This window comes from Tyto alba, unplaced genomic scaffold (assembly GCF_018691265.1).
Source record: "Tyto alba isolate M040663 unplaced genomic scaffold, T.alba_DEE_v4.0 Super-Scaffold_23, whole genome shotgun sequence".
Taxonomy (NCBI): domain Eukaryota; kingdom Metazoa; phylum Chordata; class Aves; order Strigiformes; family Tytonidae; genus Tyto; species Tyto alba.
In genome coordinates, this window is record NW_024881297.1 from 27,844,982 (window position 1) to 27,866,916 (window position 21,935).

At 66.6% G+C, this 21,935-nt stretch overlaps 3 protein-coding genes across 8 annotated transcripts; all 3 read left to right on the forward strand.

The window, feature by feature from the left end:
• The first annotated feature begins 638 nt into the window (after positions 1 to 638).
• On the forward strand, positions 639 to 11,606 carry PAN2 (poly(A) specific ribonuclease subunit PAN2). 4 transcript variants are annotated; one of them, XM_042796553.1, is made up of 26 exons: positions 639 to 794; positions 1,318 to 1,618; positions 1,908 to 2,077; positions 2,272 to 2,392; positions 2,487 to 2,564; positions 2,723 to 2,990; positions 3,209 to 3,551; positions 4,074 to 4,170; positions 4,743 to 4,862; positions 5,045 to 5,164; positions 5,238 to 5,366; positions 5,535 to 5,734; positions 6,148 to 6,287; positions 6,633 to 6,739; positions 7,241 to 7,339; positions 7,835 to 7,911; positions 8,403 to 8,544; positions 8,813 to 8,950; positions 9,637 to 9,696; positions 9,804 to 9,894; positions 9,973 to 10,130; positions 10,226 to 10,369; positions 10,545 to 10,724; positions 10,854 to 10,947; positions 11,065 to 11,262; positions 11,338 to 11,606. In XM_042796553.1, the coding sequence occupies exons 2-26, from the start codon at positions 1,337 to 1,339 to the stop codon at positions 11,370 to 11,372; spliced, it is 3,591 nt and encodes a 1,196-aa protein (XP_042652487.1). In that variant the 5' UTR covers positions 639 to 794; positions 1,318 to 1,336; the 3' UTR covers positions 11,373 to 11,606. The 4 variants fall into 4 exon arrangements, with proteins under 4 accessions (XP_042652487.1, XP_042652485.1, XP_042652484.1 ...); XM_042796551.1 differs by having other exon boundaries at positions 640 to 841; positions 6,145 to 6,287; XM_042796550.1 differs by having other exon boundaries at positions 640 to 794; positions 6,145 to 6,287.
• A 511-nt stretch (positions 11,607 to 12,117) lies between these two features.
• CNPY2 (canopy FGF signaling regulator 2) lies at positions 12,118 to 15,560 on the forward strand. Of its 3 annotated transcripts, none has more exons than XM_042796584.1 (6): positions 12,118 to 12,208; positions 13,061 to 13,188; positions 13,355 to 13,470; positions 13,768 to 13,965; positions 14,234 to 14,330; positions 15,093 to 15,560. In XM_042796584.1, exons 2-6 carry the CDS (start codon positions 13,086 to 13,088, stop codon positions 15,134 to 15,136), a joined length of 558 nt encoding a protein of 185 aa, XP_042652518.1. In that variant the 5' UTR covers positions 12,118 to 12,208; positions 13,061 to 13,085; the 3' UTR covers positions 15,137 to 15,560. The 3 variants fall into 3 exon arrangements, with proteins under 3 accessions (XP_042652518.1, XP_042652517.1, XP_042652519.1); XM_042796583.1 differs by lacking the exon at positions 12,118 to 12,208 and adding an exon at positions 12,242 to 12,314; XM_042796585.1 differs by lacking the exon at positions 12,118 to 12,208 and adding an exon at positions 12,307 to 12,373.
• Positions 15,561 to 16,488: 928 nt separating this feature from the next.
• CS (citrate synthase) lies at positions 16,489 to 21,585 on the forward strand. Its single transcript, XM_042796565.1, has 11 exons — positions 16,489 to 16,577; positions 18,842 to 18,889; positions 18,994 to 19,101; positions 19,179 to 19,244; positions 19,328 to 19,459; positions 19,543 to 19,731; positions 19,869 to 20,068; positions 20,282 to 20,411; positions 20,501 to 20,602; positions 20,697 to 20,906; positions 20,977 to 21,585. The coding sequence occupies exons 1-11, from the start codon at positions 16,524 to 16,526 to the stop codon at positions 21,145 to 21,147; spliced, it is 1,410 nt and encodes a 469-aa protein (XP_042652499.1). The 5' UTR covers positions 16,489 to 16,523; the 3' UTR covers positions 21,148 to 21,585.
• Positions 21,586 to 21,935: the final 350 nt, after the last annotated feature.

Consider the following 21,935-nt stretch of genomic DNA (forward strand, 5'->3'; position numbering starts at 1 on the left):
GAGGAGGGCCGCCGTTCCCCAACCTCTGCCCGTGGCGTCGTGTCTCCGGTGGGTTTGGGGAGGGAGGGGGGTCCCGGGGGAGGCCGGGGCCGGTGGCGCTCAGCACCACAACCCCGCCACGGTGCACTGCCCTGGGAACCCCGCGGGACCCCGTGGGGTGCCAGAGGACAGCACAGTACACCGTGGGACACCTGGGGACACGTTGAGATCCCACGGGGTGGCAGGGGAGGCTGAGCGGTGCCTGTGGGCGCAGCGAGACCCCGTGGGGCACTGTGGGACCCCGCGAGACCCCGTTGGGACACTTTGGGATCCCATCGGGTGCCAGGGAACGCTGTGTGACGCCCGTGGGCGCGGTGTGGAGCCGTGGGAGGCGCGGGACGGCGCAGGGCCGCAGGTGTCAGGCAGCGCCCGGGGGTCTGTGCGATGTTGGGGGACGGAGGGGCCTGGGGGGGTCCCGCTCCCCCGCCCCTGTCCCCCCGATCCCAGCCGCACCCCCCCACGCAACCCCGAAACGGCCGATTTCAGCCTTTTTGTCCCTTCCGCCGCGCCGTCCCGCACGCCACCCGCCGCTCCGCTTAGTCCCGCCTCGCTCAGGCGCTGATTGGCCAGCGTCCGCCGCTCCGCGCTGCCATTGGCCCGCCGGCCCCTTGGGCGCGCCGGTTTACCGGGCGGAGGGCGCGGTTGTTGCCATAGCGACGGCGGGAGGGGCGGCGGCGGCCCCGGCCCGGCCGCGGCGGCTCAGCGGGACGGGCCCGGCAGCGCGGCCGTGGCGGGGCTCTGCCCGCGGCTGCTCGGTAACGGCGGGCGCGGGGGGTAACGGCCGCCGCCGCCCCGGAGCACCGTGAGATGCTCGGCGGGAGCGCGGGGGGTCGTGGGTAGCGGCCCCGGTGCTGGGAGCGCGGCGGGGGAAGCGGTGGGGTCCCGGGGTGTCCCGCAGCGCCCGGGCTCCGCCGCCAATAGCTGCGGGTCTGCGGCGGCCGGTACCGCCGGTGGGGCCCGGTCGGGGCGGGGGCGGGCAGCGCTCGGAGGGGCGCGCGGCTCCCCCGGCAGAGGTTGCCCGGTGCACCGGGGCTGCCGCGGACCCCTTCCCCCGGCGGCTGTGACGGGGCTCCGAGCGTCCCCCGGGGAAGGGACTTTACGGGCCGCGGGGGGCGGCGCTGCCGGTGCCCGGGGCAGGAGCGCTGCACCTTGCCTCCGCCGGGGATTCCAGCCGCCCTTTCCGTCCCTCCGAGTCACCGGGGCTCCGCCACCGGTTCCAAGAATTGGGGGGCCCTGGTGTTTCTGACTGACCGACTTAGTTCCTTTTCTGTTTCTAAGGGAGACGCTGGTTTTAACCATGAATTTTGAAGGTCTCGACCCCTCCCTTGCCGAGTATGCGCCCCCCCTCCACCCCGCGCTGGACCCTGTCCTGGACCCCCACCTCAACCCCAGCCTGCTGCAGAACGTGGAGCTGGACCCCGAAGGGGTGCCGTTAGAGGGGATTGCGGTGCCGGAGTCCGTGCACCTCATGGAGGGCATGTACAGCGAGCTGCACACCGCCGTCTCCGAAGTGGGGGTGCCCGTCTCCGTCTCCCATTTCGACCTGCACGAGGAGATGCTGTGGGTTGGGAACCACGGGGTAGGCATCCCCTTTTTTGTCTATTGGAGATCCTCTTGGTGTTTCCCAAGAGGCTTGGCTGCCCTGACCCGTGGGGCTGCTGGAACTCCATGTCTGCACGTAGCCGAGCAGTCTTCCGCAGTTCGGGGCTCACGGGGGGGCAGGAATCCCTGCCGTGGGCTGGCTGAGGCCCTAAGGCAGCCGACAGTCTGGTTGCACCCCAGAGCAGCGCAGCGTGAAGCGTTTGCCTGTGTCGCATCTCTGTGAAGCCGGGGCGGGTCCTGACGAGCCTGTCCCTGGCTGGTTTTAGGGCCATGCCACCTCCTTCTTTGGCCCGACACTGGAGCGATACTCCTCCTTCCAAGTAAACAGCAGTGACGACATCCGCCAGATCCAGAGCCTGGAGAACGGTGTCCTTTTCTTGACCAAAACCAACCTGAAGTACATGTCACGAGGGGGCCTCATCATTTTTGACTACCTGTGAGCGCTTTCCCCCAGCAGCAGGCGGGCTGTGCCAGCACTGGGAGCTGCCCCTGTGTTGGGAGGGATGGTCCCAGCCCCTCTGCCAACTGCCCAAAAGCCCCATAGGGGAGAGGGCAGATCCTCCACCCCCTTCCCCGCTGCCCCTCCGAGCTGGGCAGGAGCGCAAGGGCCGTCCTCTCCCCTCTCCGCAGCATGGATGAGTCCGAGGACATGCACAGCCTGCTGCTGACGGACACCAGCACGCTGCTGGTTGGTGGGCTGCAGAACCACGTCATTGAGATAGACCTCAACACCGTCCAGGAGACGCAGAAGGTACGGCCGGGCTGGGGGGCTGCTCCGTGGCGTGGGGAGGTGCTTTGTTCTGGGGCTCAGCCCTGCTCACCCCCCTCCTCTACTTCCTGCCCAGTACAACGTGGAAGTTCCGGGCATCACCATCATGAGGCAATCAAACCGCTTCTTCTTCTGTGGGCACACCTCGGGGAAGGTAACACCAGCCCCATCCTACCTGACGGCCCTGCTGACGCTCGGCTTCTCCCTGGGATAACCTGGTGTCAGTGTCCAGCTTTTCCCAGAGCTCAGAGGGCTCCCGAGTAGCCGGCGGCTGCCTGTGTGACACCCAGCACCCCCATCTTACCCTCACAGGTCTCCCTGCGCGATCTGCGCACGTTTGTGGTGGAGCACGAATTCGACGCGTACTCGGGCAGCTTGTCTGATTTCGACGTCCACGGGAACCTGCTGGTGACCTGCGGCTTCTCCAGCCGAATGAACGGCCTCGCCTGCGACCGCTTCCTGAAGGTGTACGACCTGCGCATGATGCGGGCCACCACCCCGCTGCAGGTCCACATCGACCCCTTCTTCCTCCGCTTCATCCCCACCTACACCTCCCGCCTGGCCATCATCTCCCAGACAGGTGGGCGAAGCTGCGTCCCCCGCCCGGCCGGGCTCTGCTCCCCCGGCATCCCCGAGACTCGGGGCCAAATCCCGATGGGATAGAGTTGACCGAGCGTTCTCGACCCGTGTCCAGCCAGTTCAAACGGCCCCGTAAGCGAGAGGCGTGCTGGGTCACTGTGTGCTGGCTGCCCGCCTGCTCCCCGGTGCCACCTTGCTCTGCGCTTCCCTCTCGCGCAGGTCAGTGCCAGTTCTGCGAGCCCACCGGCCTCGCCAACCCCGCTGACATCTTCCACGTGAACACCGTTGGGCCGCTGATCATGACCTTCGACGTCTCGGCCAGCAAGCAGGCCCTGGCCTTTGGCGACTCGGAGGGGTGCGTCCATCTCTGGGCCGACTCCCCTGAGGTCACCTTCAACGCCTACTCCCGAGAGACCGACTTTGCCTTGCCCTGCATCGTGGACACGCTGCCCCACTTGGACTGGAACCAGGACCTCGTGCCGCTCTCGCTCATCCCTGTCCCGCTGACCAATGACACCCTGCTCTCCGACTGGCCTGCTGCCAATTCTGCCCCAGCACCCCGGTAATTTCTCAGTCTTTCCCAGTGAAAACCAGCATGGGAAACCTGACCCTTGCAGAGTTCCCCTCTTTCCCTGGGTCTTGGGAGCAGGAGAGCAGCTCTGTTGCTCCCCTTGCTCCCCCATCTCCTTGTCATGTACCCTCTGAAATGCAAGCCAAGCTCCCTGTCGTGGAGCTTGGCTGCTGAGGTGCAGTGACTGGTCAGGTCTGAAGACGGCAGGGTATGGTCCAACCTCCGCCTTCCTGGTGGGGAGATCCCAGTGGGATCCTGGCTGCATTCTGCCTGTGTGGAAACTCGTTTTTTCCTCTGCCTGAGCCCTGTCCCAAACACGCCTGTGCTCAGCGCTGCTGCCATGGTCTGGCATTGCCCAGATGTTGGGTTGTGATGGAAAATGAACCGGGGGGAAGGATTGAGTGGGAGGAAGCCCTCAGAACCCACTGGTGGGTCTCTGAGCACACCCAGCAAGGCCATAGTTAAATGCTGCTGCTGAACAGAGCAGCCTCTGAGTTGTGGTGTGTTTTGCAGGCGAGCCCCTCCAGTAGATCCCGAGATCTTGCGCACCATGAAAAAAGTGGGGTTCATCGGTTACGCCCCAAACCCAAGGACCAAGCTCCGCAACCAGGTACCCGCTCTCAGGAGGAGCTTGAGTGGGGTGCTTCTGCCAGCAGCGGGGGGGCTGCACTTCGGGGTGGGACGGAGCTCTTGCTGCATGCTGAGCCATCTCAGAGCTTTCTGCAGAGCTTGGGACAGGGGTGAGAGATGAATCTCTGGCTTGGGGTGTTGCAGGTGTATGGTTTGGAGGAGACAGCTTTTCTTGAGGTGAGCCAGCCCTGGGGGAGGGCTGGACTCTCCCCCTTGGGACAGAATCCCAGTTCTATCGATAACTCGCTCTGTGGTGGGAAAGATTTGAGCTGTCCGGTTTGGAGGTTTATGGCACGTCCCTCACCCTTGGGAAAACACTGCTGTGTTTCGCCCTCGCCCGCAGTGCCACTGTAGTTTCCCACAGTGATAAGTCCCTTGTAAGAAGGAAGGTGTGGACGCCTTGTGCAGGTTAAGGGAGGGCCCCACTCCTTTCTGGTTTATTCCTTTGCTCATTCGGGGAGGCAAGAAAGCCCAGGAGTTGCTTGTTTCAGTATGTGGTGCTTCTCTCTGCCTCAGGGTTCAGCTGCTCTTCCCTTCTCTTCCCCCTCACAGATTCCCTATCGGTTAAAAGAGACAGACAATGAGTTTGACAGCTTCAGCCAAGTCCCTGAGTCCCCCATCGGGCGGGAAGAGGAGCCGCACCTCTACATGGTGGCCAAGAAGTACAGGAAGGTAGTGGCCTTCTGAGGCACAGGGTGGGGCTGGCTGGGAGTCCCCAGGCTGGGCATGTCAGAGGTGAAGGACCCACCTGGGGCCAAGCACCTTCCCACGTCTCCGTGGGCAGCACCTAGGCGTTGTGCCAGTGTCCCGTGGCGTGGGAAGGTGTCTGTTTAACACGCCGTGTCTCTGCTCAGGTCACGATCAAATACTCCAAGCTGGGGCTGGAAGACTTTGACTTCAAGCATTACAACAAGACGCTGTTTGCGGGCCTGGAACCCCACATCCCCAACGCCTACTGCAACTGCATGATCCAGGTGGGAGACACCCCAGCCCTGCCCGGAACCCCGCGGCCACTGAGACGTCTCCTGACTGCTCCATCTCTGCCAGGTGCTGTATTTCTTGGAGCCGGTCCGCTGCCTGGTCCAGAACCATCTGTGTCAGAAGGAGTTCTGCCTGGGCTGTGAGCTGGGCTTGCTCTTCCACATGCTGGACCTGTCACGAGGAGACCCCTGCCAGGTCGGTGCCAAGCCCAGGCATGGTGTGAGGCCGGCGGGCTGGGAGGGTCAGAGAGATTGCAGAGGGGTGGGAGCCGGGTGGTGCTGGGTCCTCGGGTGATGGCATCAGACAGCGTGGAAACTCCTGTCACTTGACCTCGGTGACATTCTGCTCTTGCTCCATCCCCAGGGAAGCAACTTTTTGCGGGCTTTCCGCACAATCCCAGAGGCTTCAGCGCTGGGGCTGATCCTGGCTGACTCGGACGAAGCCACAGGGAAGGTCAACCTGGGGAGGCTGATTCAGAGCTGGAACCGCTTCATACTTACTCAGCTGCACCAAGAAACCCAGGAGCAGGAGGGACCGCAGGCGTATCGGGGGGCTGGCAGCAGGTGAGTCCCTGGCCTGGGGACAGGACAGGGATTAACTGAACCAGGGAGAGGGGCTGGCTCCCAGAGGCCCCGGCTGTGGCTCGGGAAGGATATTTGCCACGTGTGGCCTGAGGGGCTACACGGGGCCACGTGGGGCTGCAGGCTACTTCTGCAGCAGGGTATGAACCCTGTGCTGAGCCTCTGTCCTTCCTAAGCCTAGCCCCACTGCTTGGCGGGTTGGAGCGGTGTAGAGGCCACCGGCTCTGGAAGCCCGATGCCTGGTTCCCCACAAGCTGCTGGAATTTGAGTGCTGGCCCTGAATGGCCCCGGTGCAGCCCAAGATGTGGGGGTCCCTGGTGCCCAGCCCGCAGCCAGCCCCTCTCCGTGGGGATTGCTGGGATGCTGCTAACCTTGGTGCTCTTTTTCTACAGCAGCTTTGGGTCCTCGCGGGACTCGGTGATCGGGCAATTGTTCAGCTGCGAGATGGAGAACTGCAGCATGTGTCGTTGTGGGAAGGAAACGGTCCGCGTGTCATCCACGCTGCTCTTCACCCTCTCCTACCCTGAAAGCACTGGTAACAGGCAGGGGTGGGCAGGGCAGGGCCTGGCACGCTTAATGCTGCTGCATTTCTGTGGCTGGGTGGGGTTTGTTATCTGTATGGATGAGCTATGACTTTTCCTGGTGATAGACACCTGCAGTGAGGAGCTTCTTGCAGTGGTCTGTCCTGGGCTGCGGCAGACCCAGCAGCTGAGGTCTGGTGGTGGGTTTCCAACCAGCCGAGCTTTTGGCTACAGAAAGGCAGATTTGGGGGTTGACCTTCTCGCTGGTGGTTGTGAGGAAAACCCCAGAGGTTTGGCTGAGCTAGATTGGTAAAGATTTGTGTGTTGGGAGGTGACGTTATTCTCCTTTCTCCCTTCAGAAAAGCCAGTCAAAGATTATGAGTTTGCCCAAATTTTAAAGCGAAGCATCTGCTTGGAGCAGAACACGCAAGCTTGGTGCGAGAACTGTGAGAAGTACCAGCCCACGGTGAGCCTGGGAGTGGGGTGCAGGCATGTCATGCTTCATGGGCTACGAGGGTGTGTGGGAGAAGGGTGTGAGCGCCCCGTGCCACCAGCTGAGCGGGGGCAGTTTCTCCATTAGTCAGTGGGGAACCTCCTGAGCGGATGCTGGAGATTCGGTTCCTGGCCTGGATGGCGAGCCGGCATGGCAGGGGGTATTTCCTGGGTTGTTCGAGCGCTGGAACACGTCTCTCAGGTCATGCTGGTCCCAGCTGAATCCCCCCGGGGTAGGGGGCAGAGGGAAACCCCCCAGGAGCTGAGCACACCCGCTCTCCTGTGGCAGCCTGCTCCCTGCCTCACATGCTCTTGCAGTACCCCCAGCTACCAGGAACCCGGCCAAGCAGCGGGGAGGAAGCTCTGCAGGCAAAGGCGTTGGAGGAGGGAAGAGGGTGGCACGTGCCAAATCCTGATTTGAGCCTCTCCAGGGCTCTCGGTGCTGCCCGGCCTCCATCTCCCGCTCTCTCCGCAGGTCCAGACCCGGAACATCCGCTGCCTGCCGGACGTCCTGGTCATTAACTGTGAGGTGAACAGCTCCAAGGAGGCAGATTTCTGGAAGACACAGGCTGAGGTGGGGGAGACACTTGGGGGCAGAAGCAGGCTTGTTCTCCCTGGCACACGGGGTTTGCTGTGTGTCCAGTTCTGCGGACATGTTTTCACTCTGATCTCGCTGTCTCTAATGGTCTCTTGCTCTCCACCCAAGTGTCACCCTACTTTGTTTGCAGAGGACATGGTGGTATTTGGTCATGCTTGTAGCATGAGCCATGCGTTTGGAGTTGGAAAAGACAAGATCTCCTGCCATGACAAAGCTGATGGGACTGCAGTAGAGTCACTCTTTCCTTCCCCCAGTCCCCCCAGGACCTAGGAGCAGCAAGGCAGTGCCCACTTCCCAGAGCACAAGCCCAGCAGAGAGCGGGCAGACAGTTGGGTTTCCCTCGCTGTCTTTTTCCCTGTCACCAACTTTAAGGTCCCTGTCTTTTCCCCACTTCTGGCCTGGCTGTCACCCACGTGTTCCCAAGCCCAGCCTGTCACTCTCTGCTGATGCTTGCCTGTGTTTCGTTGCCAGTATGCCTTTCAGAGAGCCATGATGAAGAGAGGAGGCTTTGAGATCACCAAAGGCAAAGAAATCTCTCTTGGAGAGTGGTAGGTGACAGTTCCTGGGGTGGCGACTCTGAGTAGTGACGCCTTCCAGGCCTCTGGGCCTTGGAGAGCTCAAGGGCATTTCTCCTCTGATAATGATAATTTGATGATCTACCTGTCTGCAGCTCCTTGTGGGCTCAGAACTGGAACAGTCTCATTGCTGCTCTGAGACTGTGACCCTGCGTGGGCGCTCTGTGCAGCAAGCCCTTCAGATACCTGTGTGATCCACCTTGTGATCCACTTCTGAGTCCCCAGCCCTCATTCCCCTTCCCTTTTAAGATGCACAAAACACCCAGGACCACCTTTCCCAGGGTCCTGCTCTAGGCAGCTGTGGGGAAGTGGTGCAGGTCTGACTGCCCGTCTGTCCTGCGGGAGGTTTGGGAATAGGCTGGTGAGTGAGTGGGTGGAGCGATGGGGATCCTGCCCTGGAGAAATTGGCCTGTACGACATCTCATGACTCTCTCCGACTCGGCCTTCCACAATTCTCCGTGCAGGAAGGAGCTGGGGAACCCCAACACGGGGCACTCGTATCCTTCTGTGGAGGAACTGAAGAACATTTGGATCCCCCACGCCATCAAGATGCGGCTGACCAAGAGCAAGGAGCTCGATGTCTGCAACTGGAGTGAGAACGATGAGGTAAAGGCTGATGAGATCCCTCTGGGGCTACATGGTTGTGTGCACGTGGGGCTGCGGGAGCAGAGTTGCTTCACAACCGTTTTCTGCTGAGCGTGTGTGGGTGAGAGATAACGAGGTTGTCTCGGAGACACCTCGGGTGAGCATGGAAACCGCTGGGCTGGTGGTGAGACAGCGTGTCTGAGCTCTGGGGTTTGGGTTGGAGGCCTGGGAGCTGCCTGGCAGGCAGTTGAGGCTCAGACATTTCTGTGGGGGCTGGTTCCTCTTGCAGCTGAGCCCGACTGATGACCCTGAGTCGGTGTATGTTTATGATCTCATGGCCACTGTCGTCCACATCCTGGATTCCCGCACAGGGGGCAGCCTGGTGGGGCACATCAAAGTGGGAGAGACCTACCACCAAAGGAAGGAGGTGAGAAGCCCTGCGGGACGGGTGCTGCCGTGCCCGCAGGCTGCCGAGAGCGGCCCTGCTCCCCGGGAGCCCTACCTTGCCAAAGGGTTCTCGCCCACAGCTTGCTCCGGGGTCGGATGGTTTAACAGATCCATTCCTGGGTCTCTTGGTCAAGTGTTGAGTGTTTGGCTGAACGTGCCAGGCAGCCCTAAAGAGCCAAGGGCTGCTCAGGCGCCTTACGGGGAGGGAAGGGCTGAAGAAGCGCTCTTCCCACGCTTACTCAGGCTAGTTCCTCCTGGTCACGGGCACATTGCCAGCAGGTCCTTGTGCTTCCAGGTAAGGGCTGGGACGTCATCTCCCTTCCCGAGGAAAGAGGGCTGGTCTGGGCAGTCCTGTTTGGTGGACATGCCCAAGCCAGGAGTTCCCAGAGTGTGTCAAGGCTGCATCCCTGTCTCTTATCTGTTGCATCTCCGTGGAGTTTTGGTTGGGAGTTGGGCAGAGACCGTGCTTGTCCAGCCCCAGTGCTTCACACGCGCATTGTCACCACCCAGGCCAGCAGGGATTTCCCCACGGTGTCCCAGGAAGGGCGGGAGTTCCCACATGGCATCGTCACACCCCTTTCCCTGGTAACTGGGTAGAGGAGTCATTGCACTTGCCGGCCGGGGCGGGGGGGCCCCCTAAGCCAGTGCCTGTGCCTCTCCCCCCAGGGAGTCACACACCAGCAGTGGTATCTCTTCAACGACTTCCTCATCGAGCCCGTGGATAAGGTGAGCACTCTGGCTGTGTGTTGAGGTGAGACCGTGGCTGTGGGGACCCTGTGGAGGGGGTTTCCCCATGCCAGGCTGCCCCTGCCCTGAACCCCCCACCCTTGCAGTGCGAGGCAGTGCAGTTCGACATGAGCTGGAAGGTGCCAGCTATCCTGTACTACGCCCGGAGGAACCTCAACGCCAAGTACAACCTCATCAGTGAGTGTCTGGGGTGGAAGTGGCTGCGTGGCCAGCGGTGCCGGCTCGTGGCTGATTTCCCTTCCCCTTTTCCTGCAGTCAAGAACCCCATCGAAGCTAGCGTGCTGCTGGCAGAGGCCTCCTTGGCTCGCAAGCAGCGCAAGTGCCACGCCACCTTCATCCCCCTCATGTTGAGCGAGATGCCGCAGGCGGGCGACCTGGTGGGGCTGGACGCCGAGTTTGTCACGCTGAACGAGGTCCAGCCTCCCCGCGGCAGGGGACGGGATGCTGGGGGGCAGGGGAAGCCCCTCCGGAGCTGTCGGCCACCAAGTTCTCCTCTCGCCCATGGCAGGAGGAGGCTGAGCTGCGCAGCGACGGGACCAAATCCACCATCAAGCCCAGCCAGATGTCGGTGGCCAGGATCACGTGCGTGCGCGGGCAGGGCCCTAACGAGGGCGTCCCCTTCATCGATGACTACATCTCCACCCAAGAGCAGGTACGGGGCTCCTGCCTGGCCTCACGCAACTCCCCAGCTCCCTGGGGAGGACATGGCACCCCACTCCACGGCAGAGCACCCACAATAATGACAGCACCCTCCCTGGGATGCTGGCAGGGGAATCGCGGAGGGGACAGCTCCCCTTGGCCCTCCGAGCCCACCACCGTCTCCACAGGTAGTGGATTACCTGACCCAGTACTCAGGGATCAAGCCGGGAGACCTGGACGCCAAGATCTCCTCCAAGCACCTCACCACTCTCAAATCCACCTACCTGAAGCTGCGCTTCCTCATTGACGTGGGAGTCAAGTTCGTGGGCCATGGGCTGCAGAAGGATTTCCGTGTCATCAACCTGATGGTGACAGGGCCGAGCTCCCCTCCCTCGCCCCGGGTTGATGCGGGAGGCTGGTGGCAGTATCAGGGCTCACCGCCCCCCTCTCTGCCTTGGCCCCCCTGCCCTGGTAACAGGCCCCTCTCTGCTTTCCAGGTGCCCAAGGACCAGGTGATTGACACAGTCTACCTCTTCCACATCCCGAGGAAGAGGATGATTTCCCTGCGCTTCCTTGCCTGGTACTTCCTGGGTCAGTGGCCGAACCCTCGGATGTGGGATGGGCGAGGAGTGTGGGGCGGAGGGGAGCAGAGCCCCGTGGGGTCCCCGCCAACCCCCTCCCTGACCGGGGTGCTCCCCACCACCCCAGATCTGAAGATCCAAGGGGAGACCCACGACAGCATCGAGGACGCGCGCACGGCGCTGCAGCTCTACCGCAAGTTCCTGGAGCTGAGCCCGCAGGGCGCCGAGCCCGAGGATTTCCGCAAGGTGCTCAAGGGCCTCTACGAGAAAGGGCGTAAGCTGGACTGGAAGGTGCCCGAGCCCGACACCCAGAGCAGCCCCAAGCGTAAGGCCCCACCGCAGCCCCCCGTGTCCCCCCGTGCTCCCCCGCCGCCCCCTCACCCCGCTCTGTCCCCTGCAGATGGGGCCGTGTACCCCCCCGTGCTGGCCCTCTGACCGGACCCCACGTCCCTCTGGTGAGGAGCAGCCCCGGGACTCCCCGAGGGAGGTGGACACGCGTGGAACTGGAACCAGCAGAGGGGATGGGGCTGTCCCCGACCAACCCCACCCCCCCGCCCCTCCCCAGGGCCCGGTGCCCCGGGACTCCCTCTCGCTGCCGCTACCGGCTATCGTTGCCACCCCATTCGCCCGCCGGTCCGGGCACCCTCATAAAGCAGCCTCGGACACCCACCCCGCCGTCTCCTCCTTGGCTCCGGGGCCGGCACCGGGGACATGGCAGAAAGGACCCAGTCTGGGGCTGGAACAACCGGGACCCCGACCGGCACCGGGGATGCAGCAGGAAGGTCCGGGGCCCTGGCAGGGACCGGGGCTGGCACCGGGGCTACGGCAGGAAGGACCGGGGCAGGGACCGGGGAGAGGGCAGGAACGTCTGGGGCCCCGACAGAGACCGGGACCGGGACAGGCACCGGGGACACGGCTGGAAGGACCGGGACCGAGGCTGGAACCGGGGATACGGCAGGGACCGGGATCAGGGTCGGGGCCAGCGCAGGATGGAGCGGGGCCCCGGCAGCGGGACCGAGACCGGAGCGGCGGAAGCTGGGTGGGGGGCGGGGCCAGGGCGGTCGTGGGGGCGGAGTCACTTCAGGCCCCGCCTCCGCGGGGCCGAGCGCCACGCGGACCGGGCCCTGGCAGTGCCGGGGCCCTCGGCGCTCGTTCTGGGCTGTCCGCGGCGCCGCCTGCGCACGGGGCGGCCCCGCCGCGGGCCCGGGAGCGGCCCCGGCCGGTCCGACCGGCTCCGTCGTGCCCAGCGGCTAGGCCGCCGCCCCCTCCGGGTGATCTTCCGGCGCAACGGAGTGGGCGGCGGGGCGCGGCGGGGCAGGCGGCGCCGCGGGCAGCCCGGGGGCGGCAGGCGGCGAAGCGGGACGGGAGAGCGGCGCGGTACCGGGGGCTCGGGCAGGGGCGGGGGACGTGATCCTGGACGGGAGGGGGCTCTGGAGGTGACTCTGAGCTTGACCCTATAGGGGAGGGGGCTCTATAGGGGGCTCAGGGTTCGACTCTATAGGGGAAGGGATCTGTTTGGGGCTCAGGGATTGACTCTATAGGGGACTTTGGGCTCGACCCTATAGGGGAGGGGGCTATGTAGGTGGCTCAGGGATCGACCCTATAGGGGAGGGGGCTCTGTAGGGCACTTTGGGCTCGACTGTATAGGGGTGGGGGCTATGTAGGTGACTCTGAGCTTGACCCTATAGGAGAGGAGGTTCTGTATGGGACTTTGGGCTTGACCCTATATGGGAGGAGTTCTATAGGGGACTCTGAGCTCGACCCTATAGGGGAGGAGGTTCCATAGGTGACTCTGAGCTTGACCCTCTGAGGGGCCTCTGTAGGGGGCTCTGGGCTCAGCCTTTCGGTGGAGAGGTCCCAGTGGTGCCGGGGGGGGCCCTGCAGGGGATGGGGCTCAGTGGGGACCAGGAATGGGGGACAGCGCTGTGGACAAAGCCCTATAGAGAGCGGGGCTCTATAGGGGCTGGGGGTCCCGGGGAGGGGCCCTGCAGGGGATGGGGCTCAGTGGGGACCGGGAATGGGGGGCAGCGCTGTGGACAAAGCCCTATAGAGAGCGGGGCTCTATAGGGGCTGGGGGTCCCGGGGAGGGGCTGGGCGGGGGCTGGAGCTGCCCTTGCCTGCAGGTCGCCCAGCAGCGGAGCCGTGAGGATGAGGAGGGGTCCGATCCCGCCCGCGCTCAGCCTGGCCGTGACCTTGGCTGCGCTGCTGCCCACGGCCGGCGCCCGCCGGAGCCAGGACCTGCACTGCGGGGGTGAGCGCTGGGACGGGGAGCACAGGCTCCCTCACGACCTGTCTGCTGGCCGCACCAGTTACTCCCAGTGGCTTCGAGCAGCCACGGGTGTCTCAGTGCCAGGCGCTGAGGCGTGGGGCCAGGCGGTGCTGTTGGCTCTGGCCGCTGATGCCCACATCCCCCGCAGCGTGCCGGGCGCTGGTGGATGAGCTGGAGTGGGAGATTGCCCAGGTCGACCCCAGGAAAACCATCCAGATGGGCTCGTTCCGGATCAACCCTGACGGCAGCCAGTCGGTCGTGGAGGTGAGATCCCGGCAGGGATCTGCCTGCGGCAGAGGGTCCGGCCTGAGCAGGGGCAGCAGCCGCGTGTCAGAGACCAGGGGAGACGAGGGGGGGTCTGGACCCGTGCCAGGGGCTCTGGGTGAGCCCTGTCTCCCGTTCCTATCACCAGCGCGGCCCCACGGTGTTCCCGGGGTGTCCGTGGAGATGGTTGACCCTTCCTCGGTGCTCCCCGGCTCCTGGGGAGAGGCGCTGGCCCAGCGTTCCCGCTCCACTGTCACGCTCGAAGGCCTGACGGCGTGGATCTTGCTCGTGCCGCAGGTGCCCTACGCTCGGTCGGAGGCGCATCTGACGGAGCTGCTGGAGCGGGTGTGTGAGAAGATGAAGGAATACGGGGAAAAAGTGGATCCATCCACACACCGCAAGAGTTACATCCGGGTGATCTCCCACGATGGGACCAAGATGGACCTCTCCGGGGTCAAGATTGATGGAGACGTGGCTTCTAGCCTGAAGTTCGCGGTGCGTGTGGGGACTGGGTCCTCACAGCAGAGGTTTTGTGTGGTGGGACCCGCTGTGTCAGGCAGCCGCAGCCCTGCCAGGGCTGAACTGGTCCCACCAGCAGCGCCCAGCTGCTTCCCCCGGTCCTTTCTGGGGCTGGAGGGCAGGAGGCAGCTCCTGGGCTGGGGTAGGTGGGTGCGGGGCCCAGCTCTGGGCTCCCCTGGGTGCCATCGGCATCGTCTGCCACCACGTTGTTGCCGGCTGACCCCGCCGGCGGCTCCTGTTGCAGTGCGAGAGCATCGCCGAGGAGTACGAGGACGAACTCATCGAATTTCTCTCCCACGAGGCCGACAACGTCAAGGACCGGCTCTGCAGCAAGCGGACGGGTGAGCCGGGCTGTCGCACCCCGGGGAGGGGGCTCTGCTGCCCTGGGGGTCATCGCTGCTCCCTCAGCGCTGAGACAGGAGGAGCTGGCCCAGAGCAGGGAGGAGCTGCGAGGCCTCCTCGAAATCCCAACAGCCCTTAGCCCCCCTCATGCGGCCGGTGCCGGGGTGTGCTCCCTGCCCGGACCCCGCTGCCTGTGGCTTTTTTTGGATGCGCTGCCTGGGGCCGAGCCAGGGCAGCTGCCGCGGTGGCTCCAGCACAGGGCTCTCGGCATAGCCAATGGCCGCGCGCCCGCCCCGCGGCATCTCCCTTCCCACAGGGCTATTTCCAGCTCGCAAACACCGGGGTCAGGGCACGCCGCGACCTTTGTGCTTCCCTATTAATGAACGTGGCCCACGTTCGTTACCTGCGCCACAGGGCTGGGCCAGGGCGGGTCCCTTCTGTACCTGGCACACTCGTGGGGGGAAATGCTCCTGTCCTGGGGGTCCCCGGGGTGCTCAGCCTCCCCCCAGCTGGGCACCCACTGCCGGCCCTGGGGTGCTGGGTGGGTGCTGGACCTGGGGCTGGCATCTCTGTCCCAATGGCTACGTTTCTCATTAACCACCAAAGAAAGCGCAGGGGAAGCGTGGGTGTCCCAGGGGCGGGTCACGGCTGTCTCCGGCCGGTCCCCACACTGCGGGCAGGGAGGGATGCGTGGCTGGAGGGGGGTGGGTGTCCCCCGGGGCTCTGCCACAGCCTGAGACCACCGGCCTTTGTCACCACAGACCTGTGCGACCACGCGCTCCACATCCCACACGACGAGCTGTGATGCGGCCGGCGCCAGGCTCCGGCAGGACGTCCCCAACCTCACGGTTCGCCTCGTCCCCGCCGGGCCGGGCAGACGTGCCGGGGACAACCGCGGCTCTGGAGCTGACGCCGCCTCACCCAGTCTGGTGCTCTCATCCTATTTATTCACTGTCCGTCCGTCCGCCTCAGGGCCAGGGACAGCGGGACACCGGCCCTGCTCCCCGACAGGGCAGATGCGGGGTCCACGGCTGCATCCTCGCTCCTGCTGGGAGATTTCGGCGGGCGGGTGGCCACCCAGGGACCTTCTGCTGCTGTGGGCGGGGGACACGGGGGCTCAGCCACCCCCAGGGGGGCGGGGGGCTGGGGTGGCCAGTTTGGGGACCTCCCTCCCTGCTGCAGGCAATAAAGGGGCCGTGGCGGCTGCGCCACGTGCCCACCCGAGGGCAGGTCTCGCTCCTGTGCGTGGGGGGCCGGGTGTGGGGAAGGGGGGGCCCGGACCCCCGGCAGGGCTGGAGCCACGGGTGCAGCCCCATGTGTCCCCGCAGTGCCTTGAGCTCCCCTGTGTCACCCGGACACCGTGGGGGTCCTGTCCCACCCCAGGGGTCCTGTGTCTTTGGGGTTCCCATCTCCTTAGGGGCCCCGTGTCCTTGGGGTTCCTATTTCCTCAGGGTTCCCGTGTCTTTGGGTTTCCCGTCCGTTCCCGCCCCACCACCCCCCACCCCGGTGCCACAGCTGCCGCCCGTCCCCGAGGATGCCGGGTCAATGCCCTGGGGTCAGCGGGGACGGTCACACGCGGCCATGCCCCGCCCCTCCCCGATCCCAGGCCCCTGACGTCATCGCGGAGCCGGGGCAATGTCACAGGGCGACCTCGAGCCGCTGTGGCAGAGTGGGGGAATGACATCACGGACCCTGGTGACCTCATAGCACGTGGCAGAGCGCCCGGTGATGGCAGAGGGCAGCCCCGCACCTCAGCTGAGCAGCGCCAGGCCACAGACACGCCTGGTGGGGGTGTGCGTGTGGTGATGCAGGGACGTGATGTCACGCATTGCGGCCGGTGACGTCACGGGAGGGGGCGGGGCACCGCCTCACCCCACCCCGGGCCCGGATCAGGCGAACGCGGCGGCCACCTATAGCCCGGCCCCCCCTGCCCCGCTGACTCATTTGCCTATCCCCGCCCCGCGGCCCGCGGCGCAGCCAATGGCGAGCAGCTTGGCCCCGACGGGGCGGGGCAGGGCGGGGCTATGCTAATAACCAGCGCGGCGCCGCGCCCCGCCCCGCCCGCCGCGCTGAGGACCCCCGGCCGCCGCCGCCGCCGCCGCCGCCGCTCGCTCCGGCCCCGCGCCCGCTCCCGTTCCCGCTCCCGCCCGGCCCCGCTCCCGGCCCCGCTCCGTCCCGGCCCCGCCGCCGCCATGACGCTCCTCGCCGCCGGCAGCCGGGCGGCCGCGCGCCTCCGCGGGCCCAAGGTGAGGGCGCCCGCCCCGGCCCCGCCGCGCCTTAAAGGGGCGACGCCGCGGGGGGGCCAGCTCTTAAACGGGCGATGCGGGGGGGGGGGAAGGTGTGGGGGCGCTGTCTTAAAGGGGCCGCGCGGCGGGAGGCGCGGGGCCGCGGCGGCGGCGGCAGCAGCAGCAGCACGTGGTGGGCGCGGGTGCACCGGGAGCGCCCGTCACAACCGGCGGGGCGGGATGTGCCCCCCGTCGCGGCTCCTCTGGGGACGCCGGGGGGGTCGTCCCCCCCCCACTGGGAGTCTGCGGAGGGCGGGGGGGGGCTCCGATCCCGGCCCGCGCCTCGGGGGTCTCTGCCGTGGCTGCAGCCCCCGTCTGAGAGTCCGCGCCCCGTTGCAGCCCCCCATGGGGGGCTCATCGCCCACCCCGCTGTGGGGCTGTGCTGCAGCGCTGGGGCCGGGGGTCCCCAAGCCGGGGCCCGGGGGCTCCCACGGGGCATTGAGGGGCCGGGGGGTGGGGGTGGCCTTCCGCCGCCCCCTCGACCTTCCCCAGCGGCCCGGTGCTGTGGCGGGCAACGGGGTCACAGGGAGGGGACCCTCCGTGCGGCTCGGGGCTGTCCGGGGGGGGCCGGGGTGCCCCGGGGGGGGCCGAGCACCGGTGCAGGGCTGGGCCGGCCCGGGCCCCCCCCCCCTCGCCCGCTCGCCTTGGCCACGGCCCCGGCGTTTCGTAACGGCAGCTGCGGCATCTCTATCGACCGGGCATTATTTTGGGCGCTGGGGCCCGGCCCGGCGTGTTGTGGTGCCCCACTTGGCCCCGCTTGCCCGGGGGGGCCGCTGCCCCCGCTGCCGGGGCCACCCTGCCGGCTTGCGCCCTAATCCCGACCCGCCGCCTTCCTCCTCCTCCTCCTCCTCTCCGCGGCCTGAGCGAACGCACCGCGGCCCCGCCGCAGCCGGTGCTGCCCGGGGGGCTCCTGCACCCCCGAAGGTGCCACAGCGGCTGGGTCTGCCCCGGCCCCGTCCGCTGCCGCTTGGTGTCACCGCCGGGACCGGTGACCTTGAGCCAGCGGCACCTCGGTGACAGCCCGGCCGCGATGAGCCGTGCGGGTGCCCCGTTAACGGGGTGACACGGGGGGGCTGCGGGGGACCCGCGGCAGCGGCCGCCTTGACCTTGGGCTTCCTGCTGCCGCCTCCATTGTTCCCGCCGGCATTTTCCCTTCCCGGGTGCCGCCTGTTGCTGGGGGACACGGTGCAGCCACCCGGAACGGGCGATCGACTCCAGTCACGTTCGGGGTGTCAGGGTCTGTGTGTCCGTCCATCCCCTCCCCCCCCCCCCCCCCCCCCCCCGGCTGGGCTGGGGGGCTCACAGGGTGCTGAGCCAGCCGTGTGCGGGTCTGGGTGCTCGCTGCGGCGCTGCCCGCCGTCCCCCCCCCCCCGCGTCCCCCCCGGCAGCCAGTGGAAAAAGCGAGTCATGTTCTGCCTGTGCTGCAGGCGCTGCCGCAGCTCCGCGCCAGCCCCGGGGTCTCTGCCGGGGAGGACACAAGGTGCTGGGTGTAGATGCAGCAGTGGCCCTGTCCCCGGGCAGGCGTCTCCTGGTCCCATCTGTTCCCCCCCCCCCCCCCGCTGCTGCCCACCCGGGTGTTTGTGAGGGGGTTTGGGCGCGGGGAAGCCTTGTGTCCCCTCCACAGGCAGGGATGAGGGGCACTGCCAGACCCGGGCTTCCCGGCTGCGTCAGGGTGTTCCCGCCGGCCGGAGTCCCCGTGGGTGAGGAACAAAGATCGGTTTCCCCAGCGCCTGCCGAGCCCCAGTACAGGAAAACCGCAGCGGTGCCGGCCTGGCACCAGCTCACTCGTGCCGGCTGCTTCCGTGCTCCGCAGAGCAGGAAGCGAAACGCGGCTGCGTTCGCCGCCACCGGGTTTGCTGGGCTCTGCAGCCGTGGCTGGCGTCGCGCGGGATGCGAATGAGAGGGGTGCGGTGCTGAGGGGCCCCCCCCCCGCCGCACCCCCACCCGCGCCACCCGGCCCGGCTGAACCTGCCTGGCTCTGATCTCCAGCACGCGTGGGCGTGGGAAGCCACGGTGGCTGCCGGGCGCAGCGTCCTTGTGAGATGGGATCTCGCTGGAGTCACGGGGCGGCTCCTGCCGCAGGAGCTGTGCTGCGCTCCGGGGGGGGGGGGGAGTGGGGCTGGGGGACACTTGTGTGGATGCAGCCCCCCCGAAATGGTGCAGCTGGGGCACGTGGAGGGGCTCTCCCTGGGTAACGCCGAGTCCCCGTGTCTGCTCTCTTGCAGAACGCGCCGTGCGTCCTCTTTGCCGCCCGTCATGCCAGCGCTGCCACGGTAAGAGGAGCCCCCGCCGCTGTCGCCCCCTCTCCAGTGCCGCTGTGGGGAGCGGGTGCTCGGCCGTGGGTGCCAGGGCTCACGGCCCCCTCCCCTCTCCCCAGAACCTGAAAGACGTCCTCGCCACCATGATCCCCAAGGAACAGGCGAAAATCAAGAGCTTCAGGCAGCAGCACGGCAACACGGCCATCGGGCAGATCACGGTGGACATGGTGAGTGGGGGGGACGCCGCGCTGGGGCTGCCGGGCTGTGCCGCAGCCGGTAACCGCCCCCTCCCACCCTTCTCCAGGTGTACGGCGGGATGAGGGGCATGAAGGGGCTGATATATGAGACCTCCGTGCTGGATCCTGACGAGGTAGGGCCTGATCCTGCCCTGCTCGGGCACCCACTTCGTGTGGGCGATGCCGCAGCGGCTGACGCTCGTGCCGGGCTCTTTAGGGCATCCGCTTCCGCGGGTACAGCATCCCCGAGTGCCAGAAGCTGCTGCCCAAAGCTGCTGGGGGAGAGGAGCCGCTGCCCGAGGGGCTCTTCTGGCTGCTGGTGACAGGAGAGGTGCCCACCCAGGAGCAGGTACGGTGGAGAGGGGTCTGGCAGGGGGTGGGTGCTGCTGGCCCCCTGCCCTCCAGCTCAGCCCCCCCGTGCCCCCCCCGCAGGTGAGCTGGCTGTCCCGGGAGTGGGCCCGGCGCGCCGCGCTGCCCTCCCACGTGGTGACCATGCTGGACAACTTCCCCACCAACCTGCACCCCATGTCCCAGCTGAGCGCCGCCATCACCGCCCTCAACAGCGAGAGCAAGTTTGCTCGCGCCTACGCCGAGGGCATCCACCGCATCAAGTACTGGGAGGTACGGGGAGGGGTCGGGGGGACACTGGGCACCTTGGTGGGGTGTGGGGGGGGGCGCTCAGCCACCCCGACTCTTGGGATGGGGCACGGGTTTGGGTGCGGGGGGGGGTCAGCCCTATCTTACCTGTCTTGTCCCAGTTTGTCTATGAGGACGCCATGGACCTGATCGCCAAGCTGCCTTGCGTCGCCGCAAAGATCTACCGCAACCTGTACCGCGAGGGCAGCAGCATCGGGGCCATCGACCCCAACCTCGACTGGTCCCACAACTTCACCAACATGCTGGGCTACACCGACCCCCAGTTCATCGAGCTGATGCGGCTCTACCTCACCATCCACAGGTACGGGGCCGGGAGGAGCCGCCGGAGCTGGTGGGGATCCCACCCCCCGGGGCCAGGGACGTGCCCGGGATGCTCTGGGGTGTCGCTGGGCACCCCCAGGGCAGGGCCATGCCAGGCTGGGAACATCCCAGGAATGGGGTGTTGACTGTGGGGGTGTCCAGGGGCCCCAGTGGGGACGGGGTGGGGACCTGACGTGCCCCCTCTCCCCTGCAGTGACCACGAGGGGGGAAACGTGAGCGCCCACACCAGCCACCTGGTCGGCAGCGCCCTGTCCGACCCGTACCTCGCCTTCGCCGCTGCCATGAACGGGCTGGCCGGGCCGCTGCACGGCCTCGCCAACCAGGTGTGTTCCTCCCTGTGTTTGTCCATCCATGAATCTGTCTGTCTGTCCGCGTGCCGCTGTTCTCACCACCCCGCTTGCCGTGCCCGCAGGAGGTGCTGCTCTGGTTGACCAACCTGCAGAAGGAGCTGGGCCAGGAGGTCTCGGATGAGAAGCTGCGGGATTTCATCTGGAACACGCTCAACTCGGGCAGGGTGAGTCTGGCTCGGCGAGGGCGAGCACCGGGGGGACTGGGGGCTGTGCCGGGGCTGGGCTCTGACCCCCCCCCCCCCCCCGATGTCCTCGCAGGTGGTCCCGGGGTACGGGCACGCAGTGCTGCGGAAGACGGACCCCCGCTACACCTGCCAGCGGGAGTTCGCCCTCAAGCACCTGCCCCAGGACCCCATGTTCAAGCTGGTGGCCCAGCTCTACAAGATTGTCCCCAACGTGCTGCTGGAGCAGGGCAAGGCCAAGAACCCCTGGCCCAACGTGGACGCCCACAGTGGGGTGCTGCTGCAGGTGAGCCCGGGGGTCCTGGGTGCCCCCTCCCACGGGGCCGCCCTGCCCTAACGCCCCTCTCCCCCCGCAGTATTACGGGATGAAGGAGATGAACTACTACACGGTGCTCTTCGGGGTCTCCCGGGCCCTGGGGGTCCTGGCGCAGCTCGTCTGGAGCCGGGCGCTGGGTTTCCCCCTGGAGAGACCCAAGTCCATGAGCACGAAGGGTCTCATGCAGCTTGTGGGCTACAAATCTGGGTAAAGAAGGGACGGGGACGGGGCTGCGGCTCGCTGCTCCCCAGGGAACGCTGCCGGGCTGGGCCCCGGACGCACTCGGCACTGAACCCCCCTCGGGCACCGGCCGTGGGGCTCCCGGGGTGCGAGCGGAGCCCCCCTGCCCCCCACCACTCCTCTCCCCTCCCTGCTGCTCTGGGAGGGGGCAGAGGCAGCCCCGGGGTCCCCCCTGCCCAGGCTCTCCCCATCCCGGAGTCCCCTCCCTGGCTCTAAGGCGGAGGGGCTCCTGCACCCCCCACCCCCCCCCAGCAGCACCACGCACACTGGGAGCCCCTCCGGCTCCCCCGCTGCTGGGGGGGGGGTGGGGTGTGACACTGGGGATACCCCCCTGCTGCAGCCGAACGCCCCCTCCCCAAGAGGGGTTCAGTCCAGACTAGTGTCCAGGTCCCCCCCGCCCCACACGGGGCAGCGGGTGAAGAATGAATGTCTCACCCCCCCCCAGCAGGGACTCGATACACTCCTCCCCAGCCCATGCCCCGTGTTTGTGTGACCCCCCCCCCCCCGTGTCCGATGCCCCCGGCAGCCGGAGCCGGCCCCCCTCCCCCCTGCCCATTCCTCCCCCCGCCGGCCCCGGCCCCTCGCAGGTATCAGGCACTTCTGTACAAACAACGACAAAATGCAAAATAAATGTTTTTATTAACAAACCCGGTGCCTCTGTCCCTGGCTCTGGGTGCAGAGGCAGGACCCACCCCACCCCCCCACCCCGGCTCCGCTTTGCTCCTGTGGGATTTGGGGGGGTCAGGTGATGGTGCCCCC

Coding starts and splice junctions, on each gene's coding strand:
- CNPY2 (XM_042796584.1), top strand. CDS start 13,086: ATGAGGAGGGGTCCGATCCCGCCCGCGCTCAGCCTGGCCGTGACCTTG. Junction 13,966..14,233: donor CTTCTAGCCTGAAGTTCGCG/GTGCGTGTGGGG, acceptor CTCCTGTTGCAG/TGCGAGAGCATCGCCGAGGA. Junction 14,331..15,092: donor GCTCTGCAGCAAGCGGACGG/GTGAGCCGGGCT, acceptor TTGTCACCACAG/ACCTGTGCGACCACGCGCTC.
- PAN2 (XM_042796551.1), top strand. CDS start 1,337: ATGAATTTTGAAGGTCTCGACCCCTCCCTTGCCGAGTATGCGCCCCCC. Junction 2,565..2,722: donor GTGGGCACACCTCGGGGAAG/GTAACACCAGCC, acceptor TTACCCTCACAG/GTCTCCCTGCGCGATCTGCG. Junction 6,288..6,632: donor CTCCTACCCTGAAAGCACTG/GTAACAGGCAGG, acceptor TTCTCCCTTCAG/AAAAGCCAGTCAAAGATTAT.
- CS (XM_042796565.1), top strand. CDS start 16,524: ATGACGCTCCTCGCCGCCGGCAGCCGGGCGGCCGCGCGCCTCCGCGGG. Junction 16,578..18,841: donor CGCGCCTCCGCGGGCCCAAG/GTGAGGGCGCCC, acceptor GCTCTCTTGCAG/AACGCGCCGTGCGTCCTCTT. Junction 19,460..19,542: donor AGGTGCCCACCCAGGAGCAG/GTACGGTGGAGA, acceptor CCCCCCCCGCAG/GTGAGCTGGCTGTCCCGGGA.